Here is an 18,067-nt window from a genome sequence, read left to right as displayed (position 1 = left end):
ATCATCCAGGTGGATGCTGCACACTGGTGGTGGTTGAGGAGATTCCCCCTATACTATGTAAAGCGCTTTGAGTTTGAGAAAAGCGCTATATAAATGTAAGTTGTTGTTGTTGTTGTTGTTGTTGTGTACCTGAGGACCGCTCCGCCGCCCCAGCCAGTCAAGTGTTATTTATTCCTGTCAAATGTTGCATGCATGTACTGCTTAACAGACAATATCTCACACAACTCACTTGAAAGGAGTGTGATTCAGGTCCTTTTTCCTGATTTGTGAAACATTCTCGTCAGTTTGGATGGGAGACACTAAAATACGGGACAAACAGCATCCTGTATGGAATGGATTCTATGGAAGGTGGGAAGGGGAATAAGGTAAAGGAGGAATGGGAAGCCACCTAACTGGCCCAAGGACGGTATCCAATGGCGTTGCTGAAGGTCTCCTGCACGTTCTGTCTTATCATGCGCATTCAGTTGAAGTTATTTAGTTCCAACAAATATCTATATTATTAGTTTTATTATCCCTGATTATTTTATCTGACTCCAATTATAAAAGTTTCCAAGGATATATTAATGTTCTAATCTTAGTTATTATTATTACATTTGATTTAAAATGTAATCTTCGTATTTAACTCTATTTTATATTGTACACGTTCATTCAGATTCCTGTCACTTAGAGTCTCGCGCTGGCCATGTACGCGGATCTCATGGTCACAAATACACCTGTATTGATCATTAAAACAGTAATTGACTAAATACTCATTAGATGGCTGCTCACACTTGCATGTTGTCCTAAACGGAAATTTTATATCGATCCTGAACACTCTTAGTACACTAGAAATAATGCCAATTTGTTAGTCTAAGCTGAAAAGTCTCAGTTAGTGTGCCTCATGCTCCACTCAAAACTGAGCTTTAGTACACTACAAACCTGGTCGTAGATTTGTGGAAACATGGACTTAACGTAATCTACTAAAGACAATAGTTTCAGAGTAAATCAGAATAAACTCAAATGTATCAATTCATTTTACCAGGTAATATTAATACATTCAAACAATCCAATTAAAATAATAGTATAGCTAAAGTTGCATTCCATTCAAACTTTTACCAAACATAAGAAATTCAAATTGCAATTACTTGATAGCTACACACAATGTTTTCTGTGTGGGTCAATCTGGCTACAGAGAAACCCTGATTTGTTTATCATTACACACAGCAACTGAATGCAGATTCCACAAGCTCTGGGCCAGCTTTCCTTAAATATCCAAACCATGAACAAAGGGAATTTTGGGAGTGGTTAGGTTTGGACGTCCTGGTGTCATACCTTATTAACATACATGCAGGGAGGGGGACAGACCTCCAGAATTATACAGCATTTGGCAAAAGACCTTATAACTTTGTTACATTAGTTTTATCAACATGGGGAAAGAGACCATTATACCAGTCTCACTGATCATTTTAAATTATACCAAACATGCCTAGTTATATTATTTGTGTACATCAGATATTATATTTTGCTACACAGAGATCTTAAGTGAGTTGAGATGATTCTGAGCTGAAGGGGAGTAGAGGGGGCAGAGATTCACGTTTATGGTCCTTGCTCAGTAGGATGTGTTGACTTCAGTGGAAATGTTCTTCTGTGTGAAAGTTTTTATGATTTGGTACTCGCAGAGTTCTTTGAATTTCCCAGAAGTGATGCAGACAAGTTGGTGCCAGTATTACACTGGGAAGCTCCTAATAATGAGTTTAAGTCAAAATTACGGTGTGATGCACGTTTTATTTAATGTTGCTTGCAGAAAAAGAATATTTAGAATACTCGCCTTCTTTTGAATGGCAAAGGAGAAAGATGCTTTTTGGCTGCATAATGGTGTAGTTACAACATCTACCAGCAGGGGCTAACTGCTTATGCTAACCTCCTAAACCTTACACTTTGAGTGGATCTACTAAATTTGCATTGTCACTGTGACACATCCCTATTCCCATCATCTTGTTAACTCACAGCAGAGTCAGTTTATTGTTAATATGCATGTGAAATGAGGAAGGTGAGTGTTGTGAAGAAAATGATAATATTAGAGTACTGTGAGAACTTGAGTGTGGGAGCATTTGAGCATGTAAAGCTGCTGTCTGTGTCTGTGCCACTGGATGAAAACTTTACGAATCCAATGCTGGATCCCTCCACATTCCCTGTGACCCAAGTGTTGAATTCAGAGACACGTGAATAGACCTCTGGGAAATTTTTCATGGCGCAAGGTATTCCAAAACTCGAGATCCCTGCCTGGATCCACACAGAACCTTGTTTGCACTGTAATGGGCCTCCAGAATCTCCCTGCAGAGGACAGCAGAGATACAATGAAACAGAAAGTGTACAAAATATAGAATGAGAGTTACTTCTGTAAGAGAAGACAATGGCCGAGTTCGAAATGGTATACTACCCATACTAATCTTACTACTTCTGCCATGTCTGTCTATGGCAGAAATAGTAAGAGTAGTTGGTAGTATGCCATTCCGAACTTGGCCAGGGAGTCTGAAACACCCAAAAATAATTTTTGAACAATCTTTATGAAACTCTTTCCATACAATGACAATTCATTTTGACTGATCACATCAGTCAAGCTTGAAAAAGTTTGGATCAAACATATAAAAGTACTATAATTGTAGACTACATAATTTGTGTGCTACAGTATATGCCATTTAAGCCATACAATACAGTAGCTAAAGCTTGTGTCTAGCATGTGTTCAGGTCCAGGACAGGCTTGCATGTCCTATGGGGTGCTAAGCACAATGAAACAGACATTAAAGCACCCTCAATTGAATAACTGCATCTTCTCTTTAACTATTAGAGCACCCCATTAAATTCAGAAGCACCCTCAGAGATTTTGATCTGGAACAGGGCCTGGTCCAGGATCCAAAAATGGGGTGAAATCTTCAGTTTTTCTTTAACAATTTCAAGAATTGTATAGCCTTCATTGCTCAAAACAATGATTGACTAACGAGTTTCTAGAGAAAGCTGTTTTTTTTGTTGTTGCCATTTTTGACCAAATGTTGACCTTAAGACATGCCGCTCTATTGCATACTGTAGCACAGGGGTGACCAACCCTGCTCCTGGAGAGCTACCTTCCTGGAGAGTTTAGCTCCAACACACCTGCCTGTCATTTTCAAGTAATCCTTGATAAGCTGGTTCAGGCGTGTTTGATTAGAGTTTGAATTAATCTCTGCAGGAAGGGCGCTCTACAGGAGCAGGGTTGGTCACCCCTACTGTAGCAACTCAAAAACAGACACAAAGACAATGTTAAGTTTTATTTAATGAACCAAATAGCTTTCAACTGCGTTTGATATAATGGCAAGTGATTTTCTTGTAACAAATTAGCAATTTAGCATGATTACTCAAGGATAAGGTGATGGAGTGACGACTGCTTGAAATGGGGCCTGTCTAGATTTGATCAAATATAACTTTTTTCAAATAGTGATGGTGCCATTTTTTACATCAGTAATATCCTGACTATACTTTGTGATCAGTTGAATGCCACTTTGCTGAAATAAAGTGCCAATTTCCTTCCAAAACAGTTAAATCTGTACATTATTCCAAACTTAATGTAAATGTGTGTAAATGCGAGCAAGATGCAAGCTTTGGCAAAGGTAAAGCTAACAACTTTTAAGTCAGTCTGTTCCTTACACAAAGCTATTGTAAGGCTTCAGAACACCTGGAATTTAACACACCAGCTGTGTAGACTACCTCCATGGATCTTTTTATCACATACTTAGTCATAATGAATTGTCATTGTGTGGAAAGTTCAGATGTTTCTTTTTATGTTCCATGGTAAAAATAACAGCATGTAGGTTTGGCATGACATGAGGGTGAGTAAATAATTCTCATTTTTGGGTGAACTGGTCATCCTTAGATATGTTTATCTTTATCTTTCAGTAAGTTTTCTGGATTTTTCTCTCCATTACACTCACCTGGCAGATTCCTTTACCAGTTCTGCCTGCACATATCATCTGCGATGTAATTCCAACATTTTTTATTGGATTGTATTGGCAGGTACATTGTCTGTTGCCCACAACTGGGATTTCCACTTCCTGAAGAGCCTGAGGGGCCGGCAAATACTCTGTCACAGAGAGAGACATAGTTTAGCCTATTCAGAAAACAAAGTATAAGACTCATTCCGCCCACACACATAATAATAATGCATATAAGTATTGGACATGTTCTCGGCCAGTTTTCAGCACAGCATAGTTCTAACGGGAAGACTAGCAGCTGTACATCATCGCACCATTAGCTGGGTAATTCCTAGCCAATCACATGTAAGCCATTGCTTTAGAAGTATGCTCACAACCTATAACATTGCTGTTAACTCGGCAACCTCCACCACCCCACCACCACAAGTTGAGTCCTGTTCTGCACGGGGGTAGGCTCCTCACCCCTGCCTCATATCTCCGGCAGGATATGACTGTTCCGAGTACTACAACTTTGGACCGCCAGACGGGGCCTACGCCAAAGAGAGACATTTCTTTTCTGTTTTATATTCATCAAAAAAATGTCATCTTCAATTTCACTCAAGTCTGCGAGTCTTCCTGATAGAAGTAACCTGACTTGCAGTTCTCCACCGATTTAAAAACAATTCTAATTTTGGATTTGTTATCTGCTCTCACGTGGCATTTTGGGATAGTACAGTGTCAAGTTGTTGTGGATGCAGTAAGTCATCCAGACACAGTGTTGGTCTGTGCTTACCAATATCCACTGCGCCCAGTGTCCAAAGCTGGAAATGTTGAGCATATGGGCACATATGAGCTACAGTTTCCGAGTGAAATTTCCAAAGAGTGGCGCTAAAAAAATGAGTTGTAAAGCAAGCTGTTTGTAATTGTAAATAATATAACACAGTAAAGAGGAATTTATGTTTTATAAGCCATATGCCACAACCCAAACCCTAAACTTAACCATCATTGAAGTAAAAATGTAATTTTACAGTGAAAATGCAACCTCCAAATCATCATTGTTTATGTGTGTCACGATGCAGGAGGAGGCAGACAATGGGTTGGATCCAAATGCAGTGTACTTTATTGTAAATCAAAGTGAGACAAAACAAACAGGAACAAAGGAAATGACCACGATGGGTAAAACGACACTAAAACCTGGAAACACGGAAAACATGAAAGGTAGAACAGGCAGGATAAACATCAGGGGGAGCAGGGAGACAGGCATCCATAAACATCAAAGACCGACAGGGGAATGGTGAAACAAACCGGGTTAAATACACAAACACAATGACGACTAAACGAGACACAGGTGAGACCAATGAAGAGTGCAGGCAGTGAGAGAGGCCAGGAATTGTGGGAATTGTAGTTTTATACACAGACAGTGAAACACGGGGCGGACAACAAGGAAAACGTGACATGGAATTTGATGTGCTGAGTGAAACAGAAAACACGGACCGGACCACATGGAATGTGACATGGAATGTGACATGGAATGTGACATGGAATGTGACATGGAATGTGACAGGTGAAACGGAGAACATAGGCCAGACAACACAGGAACGTGACATAGCCCCCCGTCAAAAGGACCGGATTCCAGACGGTCCTAAGAAACAACAGAATAGGAAAAATAAACAGAGGTTAAAGGAGAGGGGGGCTGGACAAGGGTGAAAACAGACAGACCAGAGGGGCACAAGGGACACAAAGACAGACTAAGGAGGCACAAAGGAACACAGAGACAGACCAAGGAGGCACAAGGGACACAGAGACAGACCAAGGAGGCACAAGGGACACAGAGACAGACCAAGGAGGCACAAGGGACACGGAGACAGACCAAGGGGGCACAAGGGGCAATTAGGCAGTCCACGGAGGCACAAGGGCAAGAGGGCAGTCCAAGGGGCAGGGACAGATCCAGGAGGCCTGGGAGGTGGCCACAGGACAGGGACAGGTCTAGGAGGCCTGGGAGGCGGCCACAAGACCGGGACAGGTCTAGTAGGCCTGGGAGGCAGCCATCGGACAGGGACAGGTCCAGGCCCAGGAGGCGGCCACAGGACAGGGACAGGTTCAGGAGGCCTGGGAGGCGGCCATAAGACAGGGACAGGTCTAGGAGGCCTGGGAGGCGGCCTCAAGACAGGGACAGGTCTAGGAGGCCTGGGAGGCAGCCTCAAGACGGGGACAGGTCTAGGAGGCCTGGGAGGCGGCCTCAAGACAGGGGCAGGTCTAGGAGGCCTGGGAGGCTCTGGAGTCCCTGGAGGCGGAGCCGAGGGAGGCTCGGGAGGCTCTGGAGTCTCGGGGTGCAGAGCTGTAGGAGGCTCGGGAGGCCTAGCCGTAGGAGGCTCGGGAGGCGGAGCTCTAGAAGGTTCTGGAGTCTCTGGGAGCAGAGCCATAGGAGGCTCGGGGAGTAGAGCCGTAGGAGGCGGAGCCGAGGAAGGCCTAGGAGGTGGAGCCGAGGGAGGCTCTGGAGTCTCTGGGGGCAGAGCTGTAGGAGGCTCGGGAGGCGGAGCTCTAGAAGGTTCTGGAGTCTCTGGGAGCAGAGCCATAGGAGGCTCTGGAGGCGGAGCCGTAGGAGGCTCGGGGAGAAGAGCCCTAGGAGGCTCGGGAGGCGGAGCCGTGGAAGGCTCAGGAGGCTCTGGAGGCAGAGCCGTAGGAGGCTCGAGAGACTTGGGAGAAGGAGCCCTGGGAGGCTCGAGAGACTTGGGAGGTGGAGCCCTGGGAGGCTCGGGGGAAGGAGCCCTGGAAGACTCGAGAGACTGAGCTCTGGAAAGCTCGGGAGGCGGAGCTCTGGAAAGCTCGGAGGGCGGAGCTCTGGGAAGCTCGGGAGGCGGAGCTCTGGGAAGCTCGGGAGGCGGAGCTCTGGGAAGCTCGGGAGGCGGAGCTCTGGGAAGCTCGGGAGGCGGAGCTCTGGGAAGCCCGGAAGGCGGAGCTCTGGGAAGCTCGGAAGGCGGAGCTCTGGAAAGCTCTGAGGGCGGAGCTCTGGAAATCTCGGGAGGCGGAGCTCTAGGAAGCCTGGGAGGCGGAGCTCTGGAAAGCTCGGGAGGCTCGGAAGGCAGAGCTCTGGAGAGCTCGGGAGGCTCAGAAGGCGGAGCTCTGGAAAGCTCGGGAGGCGGAGCTCTGGAAAGCTCGGGTACTGGCGCTGGCTCTTGGACAGACACGGCTACTGGTGCTGGCTCTTGGACGGTCACGGCTACTGGCGCTGGCTCTTGGACGGTCACGGCTACTGGCGCTGGCTCTTGGACGGTCATGGCTACTGGCACTGGGACGGACAAGACCACAGGCGCTGGCTCAGGGACGGTCGAGGCTACAGGCGCTGGCTCAGGGACGGTCGAGGCTACAGGCGCTGGCTCAGGGACGGTCGAGGCTACAGGCGCTGGCTCAGGGACGGTCGAGGCTACAGGCGCTGGCTCGCTGACGTCGGAGGCTACAGGCGCTGGCTCGCTGACGTCGGAGGCTACAGGCGCTGGCTCGCTGACGTCGGAGGCTAACGGTTCGCTGGCCGGGACAGGCGTGGGCTCTGGCTCGCTGGCCGGGGCAGGCGTGGGCTCTGGCTCGCTGGCCGGGGCAGGCGTGGGCTCTGGCTCGCTGGCCGGGGCAGGCGTGGGCTCTGGCTCGAAAACCGAGATCTTGAGGGGTGGTTCGTCGGGCGCGAGTTTCTTTAGGACGAGACTCACGTACTCCCTCCACGTGTGGTCTCCGGGTTCTGGCGCTTCCCACCACTGGGCTGATGGTAACCCGATCCAGTAGATGGTCTTCAGGGAAGCGTCGTCGAACCCGGAGTAGATGGCGACCGTGGAGAAGAGACGTGAGTACTCGCAAACGGTCAGATCAGCCTGGGCCAGTTCGGTGAAAACCGCTGCTGGATCCATTATTGGGTCGGTCTTTCTGTCACGATGCAGGAGGAGGCAGACAATGGGTTGGATCCAAATGCAGTGTACTTTATTGTAAATCAAAGTGAGACAAAATAAACAGGAACAAAGGAAATGACCACGATGGGTAAAACGACACTAAAACCTGGAAACACGGAAAACATGAAAGGTAGAACAGGCAGGATAAACATCAGGGGAGCACGGAGACAGGCATCCACAAACATCAAAGACCGACAGGGAATGGTGAAACAAACCGGGTTAAATACACAAACACAATGACGACTAAACGAGACACAGGTGAGACCAATGAAGAGTGCAGGTAGTGAGAGAGGCCAGGAATTGTGGGAATTGTAGTTTTATACACAGACAGTGAAACACGGGGCGGACAACAAGGAAAACGTGACATGGAATTTGACGTGCTGAGTGAAACAGAAAACACGGACCGGACCACAAGGAATGTGACATGGAATGTGATAGGTGAAACGGAGAACATAGGCCAGACAACACAGGAACGTGACAATGTGAGTGCAATTACTAGTTTCCATGGTATTAGAACCCATGTCTCTGAGGCTCCTGAATCAATGCACAATCAGTAGTACCGCAGTGGAATCCAGTTGCACTCATCATTTGCAGTGGTCGATTTATTCTAACGTGGAGCTTGCAAGTACGGCTGCCATAAACTTTGCTCTTGTCATAACAATCATAGCAAGAGCGTGAACACGTAAGTGAAACTTTGTTTCTATTTTGTTCATTGTTTCTTTATTTCGTTACTACTTAAGTAACTTTTAATGGAAAGTAATGCATTTAATTACTTGTGCCATACTTCTTCTCACCATCAGCTGGCCACTCTACCTTTTTTCAGACCAATGTTCAACTCTTGAACCTGTTTTATGTCATCATATGTGGTCCCCATCGACAATGCCAGTGTCAACTTTAAAAGATTTTCGGAAGTCAGGATAAAATTATGTGGAGAATTCCAACCTAACATGTTCAAGGAATTTGTCTGATATATAAATTAATATTTTCAATGAAGTCATCTCAGTGCAGGCTTGTATTGAATTGATTGAGAAAGTCTTTCTCAGGTCATCTTGAGCTCATGGTACGAACAGTGTTTACAGCCATACAGCTACAGATGCCACTGGGTGATCGCCTACTACTTTAAACGTGGATATGGATATAACCTGAATGAAATAATTTTTAATGCCACCAAAATATTATGTAAGGAAAAAATGCTTATTTCACGAATCACCCTGCTTGTTTATTATAAAACATTCTGTGCATGCAAACAATGTTGGACATTGCTCGCAGCTGCTGATCCAGGGTCATCTTTTACACTCTCTAGTTATGGACAGTAGTAACACGGAACAGTTTGGATGCAAACTGATGCTAGACCAGTAACCGCTAAAACAAAGCAGTTTGGATGCACCAGTCATCAATGTGTATTAGTATTCCACATCTTGGCCAGGGGAAGAATTCCCCTCACAAAAATTGAGAGTTTGTGGCAAATTTGCCACAGAGTTATTTTATTTACCACTTATTATGTTCACATGCAAATGAGTTTGTGATTCGCTGCAAATGTTTGCAGCTCTTCGCTGATTGTGGTGAACCTCCAGCAAACCTTTGGCAACGACAGTTTGCCACATGTTTGCCGCAAAGCTCAATTGCATGTAAAAATGATCAGTGGCAAACGTGCATCAAGTTTTCTGCAACGATCTCTCGATTTTTATAAGGTTAAACAGTGCAAACAGATTCACTTACCCAGAATACTGCCTAATATTGTCACATTTCTTAACTCTTGCAGTATTATAATGACAACGGCAACATTTTTGGTGGTCGCACATGCAAGCTACAGGGTAGAACAAATCCACCTCCGCAAATGATGTGTACAACTGAATTCCACTGTAGCATTCAGATGTATATTCCTTTCCCAGCAATATTTAGCCATTTTTAAAACATATCTCATGGTGGGCTGAAAGAAGGCGTTTTATGTGCTCTGTACATTGCTGACAACAATTCTCATCATGCACTACCCACACATATAAAAACTTCTCCCCCCACAAAGCTTGCACACTTTTACTCATGATTTTGGCCAATACTGTGAAATTAGAGGTGTAGAATAAAAAAAAAAGTAACTCAGACATTATGGACTAAAATTAAAACGTAACATGTAACCCCCAACACTGATGAAGGACATGTATTTGACATGAAGGTATATATTGAAAAACTTTACATAACTATTTTTGGACACTCACGGTCTTTGGCAATATTTCCCCAACCTGAAGCCCAGCAGGTTGTAGCACTGTGAAAGACACTCCCAGTAGATGCCAGGCAGACCGGACGAATGTAGTTAGTAAAGGTCACAAGTTGATCCAGTTTCATCAGGGAGATGTCATTATTGTAAAGTGAGTTGTTGTATTTCGGATGTACAATGATGGACTGGACACCAACACTCAATTCGTGTGTATTTGGGTTGGCAGCAGATGTGGTCTGAGTTTGTCTTCCCAAGTACAAGGTCCACATGATGGTGTTAGTACTGGTGCAATGGGGAGATAGAAATAAAGAATATGGAAATTTGTCTTTGCAGACAGTGACAACTGCAGATGTATAATAACATCCAACAGCTTGAATTTTCACAAGGTTCATTAAAGCTGGAAATGACAAATTATTTGCTAATGCTAAAAATTGAGCTAGCTAAATGCTTAGATTAAAAATAGTGGTTCTCAACTGTTTTCACTTCACGACCAAACACAGGACCTACATTTTACAAAAGTTAACAAAAAATGTATAAAATCAAACATTGAAATGTATTACAATAACGATGAACTGGATAGCCCCATCAATGTGCAAATGTATTAAGTTTACATGGGCTGAAATGGAAAACTAACAAATTGTAATGTGATTTAACAAGAAAAACCTTTTTTTCTCTTTATTCACACTTTTTTATCATTATTAGCTACTATATGACTGTCACAGTGAAATTTAGCAACAAAACACTGTAGAGTTCGACAGCATAAAACTTTTAAGGTCTTGAACAAGAAGCACACTTAAAATGTTGACAAGCCTATTCATTTTGCTATCCTCCTTACTACAGTATGCACAATAATATAAGTTGTTTTATTATTTAAATTTAGCATTGATTTTCACCTGCTGTTTATCAGAACAGAACTGCAATTTTTATTTTGTGACCCACCAGTTGAGAACCACTGGTTTTAAACCTCTAAAGATTAGGTTTAGAAATCAAGAACAATTCTGAATAACAAAAAGTCAATAACCACTTTCACACATGAAACCATTAAATTGCTGGATTGCATTTACAGCTACTGCGACATGACCTGAACACAGCAGTAGTTCCCTGTCTGTCGCTCACTAGGGTCACTCTTGAGAGCCAGAGACACCTCGGATCTTTGATATAAGGCCAATGGGAATTGGTTTGTGGTATTTGCATGCCCCTCCCCTGGACATATGGGTATAAAGGAGGGGGACTTGCATAACTCTCATTCAGATTTTCTCTTCGGAGCCGAACAATCGATGGTTTAAGCGGAGTCAAGCGATTGCCATACTTCACCTCTGCTGGTTTACACAGCATTACAGATGCTTTCTCCCCTCTCTGCATGGGTGAACTGCAGAGATCACCCCTGGGTGCTTCAGCAGATCACTAGGGTATATTCTAAAAGAGTGTTTTCCCTCACAAAAGAGTATATTCTAAAAGAGCGGCACACATTGGAAAGTCTTTTTCAAGAAGCGTCTTTCAAAAGATGCCCTTCCGATTGTGTGTTATTCCTGGTTTCGTGCCTGGGTGCTGCCCACGCCGAGACATCTTTTGTGGATGCGTCATGTCCTCATTGCGAGGCAATGACTATGGCAACATTGCGGTCACCCCAGCGGCTCCCTGCCTCGGTCCTTCTACCTACGGGTATGAGGCGAGCACGGCGAGCACTGGGGGTGATTTGGGGACCATAATGGGACACCCAACACCTTTGAGAGATTCTACAATCTCCGGGTTGAGCCGGTCTCGTCCCATGTCTTGGTATACCGGCCTGGTATACCGCTTGTGCTCAGCACCTTTCACCTCCCTTCAGCTGAAAATGTGCGTTGTTGATTCCCAGTAGTGTTCACAAATGTGTTCCCTGGTTGATTTCCTCCTAGCCCTCCGGCAGATGAGTTTGTGGAGAAACTCAGTGCCAGCCCAGTACTTGTGCTAACTAAGCCCCTCACTGGGACAGGTGCTCTGCATGCGCTGGATCAGCATAGGCAGCCTCTTGCGACGTATATTCAGCTGAAAAACGTTTCCCTGTTGGCAAACTGCGTCTTCCTTGGGCAGAGGCCATATGCCCCAGTCTCCATGCTCATAGAGCCTCCTCCTCCCCCATTGGGCAGGACCTACAATGGGACTCCTCCACATGACATACTTCTGACTAGACTCGGCAAGACCATGTGATGTATTTCCACTTAATATTACCCCCCTCTCTCTGGGCAGGGTGTGGTCTCCACAGTGTCTTCCCCTTGGGAGTGACACCACCCCCGACGTGGACACTGGCATCCCGGTCGGTTAGCAAAAAAGAAAGAAGAGAAAAGAGGCACGACTAGGACAAGCATGTCCCTATCCTTTGGGTAGTCAACTCGTCCCCAAAAGGGCTGTTCGACACTCATACTAGCAAGGGTACAAGGGACGTTGCGTGCCGGCCCTGTGCACTGGCTATGCGGCACACAGCAGTCTGCCCGTATCGCACTGCCGATCCACGTAACCCAGTTCAGATAGTTGTGTAGTTTTTGACCCTTAGTGTCACTACATCGACACAACATCGAGTGAGTGACAGATAGCGAACGTACTGGTTACTTCCGTAACCTCCGTTCCCTGATGGAGGGAACGAGACGTTGTGTCCCTCCTGCCACAACGCTGAACTACCCACTGGTAGTTGGTCTCGGCTCCTCAGCACAAAACCTGAATGAGCGGTATGCATGTCCCCCTCCTTTTTACACGTATGTCCGGGGGAGGGGTATGCAAATACCACTCGCCAATTCCCATTGGCCTTTTATCAAAGATCAGAGGTGTCTCGGGCTCTCAAGAGCGACCCCTAGTGTCACTATATCGACACAAGTAACCAGGACAAATTCCTTGTAGACGAAAAGGAAAATATAAGTCTATTTCATCTTTTTAGGAACCTTCCAAAAAAACGGTCACTGCCAAAACGTCTTTTACAATACAATGCAATATTCGTTTTTAAATGTTGTGTGCAAAAATGTTTGTATTAATGCTTCTTTTTTAACATAATTTCAGTGGCACTGGAGAAAGAAGCTTTTCCCCCCACATTTACAGTATCTACCAGCAGGGGCTAACAGCTGACCAGGTAAAAACTGACCCTTTTGAGAGGACCCACTCTATTTAAAACAAAAAAATGTTTATTTTATTTTATTCCCTTTTTTTATTCCCTTAATGGTAAATGTACCACATCTGCTATTCACACGTGCAACAGCTTGTAACAAGTAGAATTAAGTACTGCGCCTTTAAGATGGAACGTACTCTATTACTCCCTCACTCAGAGTGGGCAGTCGATACGAGAAGCACGAGCTGTGAACATCGCATGTATGCGTGCAAGCCCGTTTTATATTTCTGTTGTTCTTATTCTGTTTTTATTTCTATTCAGTAACGCAGTTGTTGTTAGCTGTGTGTTTTGCAAACTTTGCGTGGGACCGACGACGACGCTGATAATAAATCACCATGGTGGAATATCAGTTACGTCTTGTGAGTCTTTGCTTACACCTGTCTACAACCATTTAGGCAGGCTATCCGGTCCCTTTTGATTTAGAGCGTTAAGCTTTCTGTCAATGTTCCTCCATTAACGCATCATATCCAAAATGGTGTTAACTCTGTGATGTAATTTTCTGAAAAGTCTTTGGTCCTGTATTATATATTAAGTAACAGAACTGTTCCTGTAAGCTGATGACAAATTACTACATCCACACGGAGGAAGAGGAATGGATTCCACTTCACAACATAAATCTGAACAGATTCTAAAAATACTCTGTATAATACATTTACTGATTAAAATGAAAATGGAAAATATTTTGAATCACACACCAAGCGATACACGTGAGTTGACAGATATAAACAAACATGGATATATGAGCTGACTGCCATTGTTGATCCTTTAATCATGAAAGAAATTGGCCAAACAAATTTTTGTGCTGTCTATGGTGGAAAGTTTCTGTTCTAAATATGTTTATTTCACTTCTCATCATCTGTGCGTTATTGGGAGCAGCGAGTGAATGATTATAAGAATATTCATAAATATACAGTGTATATTATTATAATAATTACTATCATGCAGAACTATTTGATTTCTCAATTTTGTAGCATTAAATTAACTATTATTTTCATGTAAAATAAATAAAATGATTGGTAAATGAAATCATTTATGTTATGTAGCCTAATATTATGCAACAATTTTTCAACTTTAAAATTACATACATTTATTGAAACATGAAAAACTTAAAATAAATTTTAAACAAGCATTTAAAACAATGAAGGGATTAAAAAACTTCTATATAACCACCTCCCTATATCCAAACATTTACCATCTCCAACGGCTCCATTTGCAATCACGCAGGTATCGGTATGCGGCAACAGGTGCAAATTAAGAACTAAAGACAATTATAAATGTAAAGATAATTATAATAATAATCATAATAAATAAGGCTAAAAATTCCCTTGTTTTCCCAAAAAATGCTGCCAAATGTGTGTTCTTATTGAATGTGTTTGTACTGCGTTCGTTAATACAGTTTATTGCTGCCTAAATAAAAGACAATAGAACAAACGTTTAGGTTCAAATCAGCAAATAATCACCTTACTCGCAAAGTATTGGAGGAGTGCTGGGAATACTCATATGATGGAGGACACAGTTTTGGATGGAAGAGCAGAGTATGGGCCAAGGAATGTTGCATGGACAATAGGATCTTCTGTCCCAATATACCACTTACTGATACTCCACCATGGAAAGTCCCTGAACCGCTTGTAGATTTGAGTTTACTAAACAAGTCCAAAGAGGTACATTGGAAATGAGATTAATGTTTTTTTAAATAACACATTTTATTCAGTGTTACAAATATTTACAGATGGTTCAAAGGAACCTATCAGTCAAAAGGTTGGATTAGGAGTATATATTCCACATTTTAAAAAACATATTAGTTTGAGGTTGACTGATGAGATGTCCGTGTACACTGCAGAGTTAACAGCTATAATAATAGGACTACAGTGGGTTGAACAAGTCAGACCAAATAAAGTAGTAATATGTTCAGATTCTTCTTCAGTTTTAAGTAGTATAGTACATGCAAGATCAGACAGAGAAGATTTATTATTGGAAGTATATGTATCATTATACAGACTGAAAGAGGTTGGAGTAGTGGTGTATTTTTGTTGGGTACCAGCACATGTTGGGGTATCTGGTAATGAAGTTGCTGATAAACTAGCAAAAAAAGCACTAGACAAGAGGGAGGTGGATGTTAGAGTACCTATGGGGAAAAAGGAGGCAAAATCGATTTTAAAGAGAAAGTTAATGAATAAGTGGCAAATTAGATGGGATAGTAGTAGCAAAGGGAGATGGTGTTATAGTATCACACAGACAGTAGGGAGGATAAACTGTCAGGGAGGAAATAGGAAGGAAGAGGTATTGCTGTCTAGGTTAAGACTGGGACATACAGGGTTAAACTCAACACTGGCAATTATGGGGTTACATGAGAATGGATTATGTGATGTGTGTGGTGTATCTGAAAATGTATGTCATGTTTTATTTATTTGTAGTAAGTATAATATTTTTCGAGGTGTATTATTCAGTCATTTGGCAAATGGAGAGGATAGAATGAAGAATGAGGATATTCTAGGAAAAGGTTTATTGAACAGACAGATATATAGAGCACTAATTGCGTTTATATATGATTCAGGTTTGGGTTTTAGAATATAATATGTCTGTAAAGTTGAACCCTCCATGGGGGCTGAGTATGGACGGAGGAGCTGAACACGCAGCACCGGATGAAACTCAATGAAGCTTCTATTGCAGGTACTATAAATACTGGTGATGTGTGTGGGATGATATAGATATTTAGTCAATGGTCCATTGGTAGGAAGGAAGAGGAAACAGTTTTAAACTTCAGACTTATCACCCAAGGTTCATTTGCTATCCAGTACAGTAGGTGGCGATAATGCTCCTTAGGAGTTAATCGCCATTAAACAAGAAGAAGAAGAAGAAGTTTAGGTTCAAGGTGAACGTGTCTTGTATTACTTTATGATTTAATCACTTTCGTCTTTGTTTCTTTAATACAAAGATACCTGTATATATTACTGAACCTGCAGAGATGTGTTCACAATGGGTAAGCGTGAACTGCTCCGTCAAAGAACCTCACAACATGATCAGAGATCATTTGCAGCATTCTCATAGACTACATTATTCTTGCAAACAGTTTTCAGTTGAATGAAGCAGATAAAAAGGAGTGATAACTCTTTACATGGGCTTTCTCCACGAGACAGGTTCCTGTGGCACGCCTCAGAACAAACAGTAAATCAGACATGAGCATTGACGGCTTTTCTTTGGTCTGTTCTTAAAGATATATTAAAGTGTGTTTCCTCAAGCGCATCTTTTTGTCTAACAGCATTTCTTGACATGAGTCACTCCGAGACGTCTTACAGATCAACCACATGTTGCGGGGTAGATGAGAAAAATTACTCGCGCTTGAAATACATTTGGACGAGGAGCTCGTGAACTGTATTTTGCGGGTGGCGGGTGCTATTTCACACCCTGGGTGCACATAAAAATAACGAACGTTCATAAAATCGCTCGTAGAAAATGCTCTTAACAGCTAAGATCAATGTGGGTAACTTGGAGAATGAAATGAATGAAAATGTACTTCTTTGTGAGTATGACATGGCCTATAGCATTAAAACAGAACATTTCAGGTAATCTTCTAATGGAGACAAATTGGCAGAAGTGATTTATCAGTCAGAGGAGGCTGCATTTGTGAAAGTGACTATTTTTTTGCCTATAACCTCCACCATTATATCAAAGTGCCCCTTACGAAATGATGCAGTGAGCAGCTGTCATCACCCATTGGTTGTTGATCAGAGTTCCTCCGCAGATGTGATGTCTGTTGTAGTGAATACTGACCTGCCAGGGCCAGTTACCTACTGGGGCATTTGTACCACCCACAACACGTGTGTTTAGAGGAGCTTCCCCACAACCTGTTGCCAATAAATCATAGATAACAAATGAAGGACTCTCCACCACACTCTAATCCCAGTGAAAAAATATGATTTGTGCTGCTCTTACCATTTGATGTCTGTGCTTTTGAACCTGATGAAAAAGAGCAGGACATTTCAAAACTGCTATTTATTTGCACCCATTTGACTTTTTTGAAGTTTAAAGTGTTCTGTTTAAAAATCAGAAATTAAGACATGCAATACTATCAATCACATATTAAATGAAAAATGAGAACCACTTTCCTTCTTTTTTTAAGTACCAAACAAATGCTAGGAAGACTAATCCATAGTTTAGGAGCCAAATAAACTATTATAAAAATAAATTAGTCTATGTACACTGGACTACATAAACACATATATTTATGAATAAACTTACCCTCCATACACACCATCATGGTTACAATGCTGAGCAAGATCACTGATGACCCCATGACTGAACGGAGATACTTTGAATGAAAAGTGTCTGCTCCTTTTATTCTCTTTACATCACCAAGCAAACACTGATACGCCTCAGGCTAACTCATCTTTCTTGTCACTTATGTAGACAAACTGGAAAATCCTGAAGCAGGTTTGTCTAGTTTCTTTCTTTTGTGTAAATGAAAGTATGCACAGTGACAATGCCAACGGTGATGACATATATAGGCATTCATAAATCCATATATATATAAAAATATATTATTTTTATTTTTTTCACCCCACGCTTCCTGTAGCACTTGCCATAAATGTGGCTGTCTTGTCGGGCACTTCTCACGCACCTTACAGTCTAGCTGATCTCACAAAAGCTCAATGGGGTTAAGATCCATAACACTCTTTTCCAATTATAGTTGCCCAATGTCTGTGTTTCTTTGCCCACTCTAAACTTTTCTTTTCAAAAGTGGCTTTTTCTTTGCAATTCTTCCCATAAGGCCTGCTCCCCTGAGTCTTCTCTTTACTGTTGTACATGAAACTGGTGTTGAGCGGGTAGAATTCAACGAAGCTGTCAGCTGAGGACATGTGAG

General features: G+C 42.9%; 1 protein-coding gene across 1 annotated transcript; it reads right to left on the bottom strand.

The window, feature by feature from the left end:
• Positions 1–1,026: 1,026 nt before the first annotated feature.
• Positions 1,027–17,545, bottom strand: zgc:123217 (uncharacterized protein LOC641414 homolog). The gene is made up of 6 exons (XM_052102864.1): positions 17,446–17,545; positions 17,140–17,163; positions 16,889–17,051; positions 10,075–10,355; positions 3,945–4,093; positions 1,027–2,313 (listed from the first exon to the last, which is right to left on the bottom strand). Exons 1-6 carry the CDS (start codon positions 17,498–17,500, stop codon positions 2,005–2,007), a joined length of 981 nt encoding a protein of 326 aa, XP_051958824.1. The 5' UTR covers positions 17,501–17,545; the 3' UTR covers positions 1,027–2,004.
• Between the last annotated feature and the right edge of the window lie 522 nt (positions 17,546–18,067).

This window comes from Xyrauchen texanus, chromosome 33 (assembly GCF_025860055.1).
Source record: "Xyrauchen texanus isolate HMW12.3.18 chromosome 33, RBS_HiC_50CHRs, whole genome shotgun sequence".
Taxonomy (NCBI): domain Eukaryota; kingdom Metazoa; phylum Chordata; class Actinopteri; order Cypriniformes; family Catostomidae; genus Xyrauchen; species Xyrauchen texanus.
Note: the sequence above shows the minus strand (reverse complement) of the source record. Positions and strands in the feature narration are given on the sequence as shown.

Coding starts and splice junctions, on each gene's coding strand:
- zgc:123217 (XM_052102864.1), bottom strand. CDS start 17,500: ATGGGGTCATCAGTGATCTTGCTCAGCATTGTAACCATGATGGTGTGT. Junction 10,356..16,888: donor GCTGCTCACTGCATCATTTC/GTAAGGGGCACT, acceptor CCATTGCACCAG/TACTAACACCATCATGTGGA. Junction 2,314..3,944: donor CTGGTAAAGGAATCTGCCAG/GTGAGTGTAATG, acceptor TGTCCTCTGCAG/GGAGATTCTGGAGGCCCATT.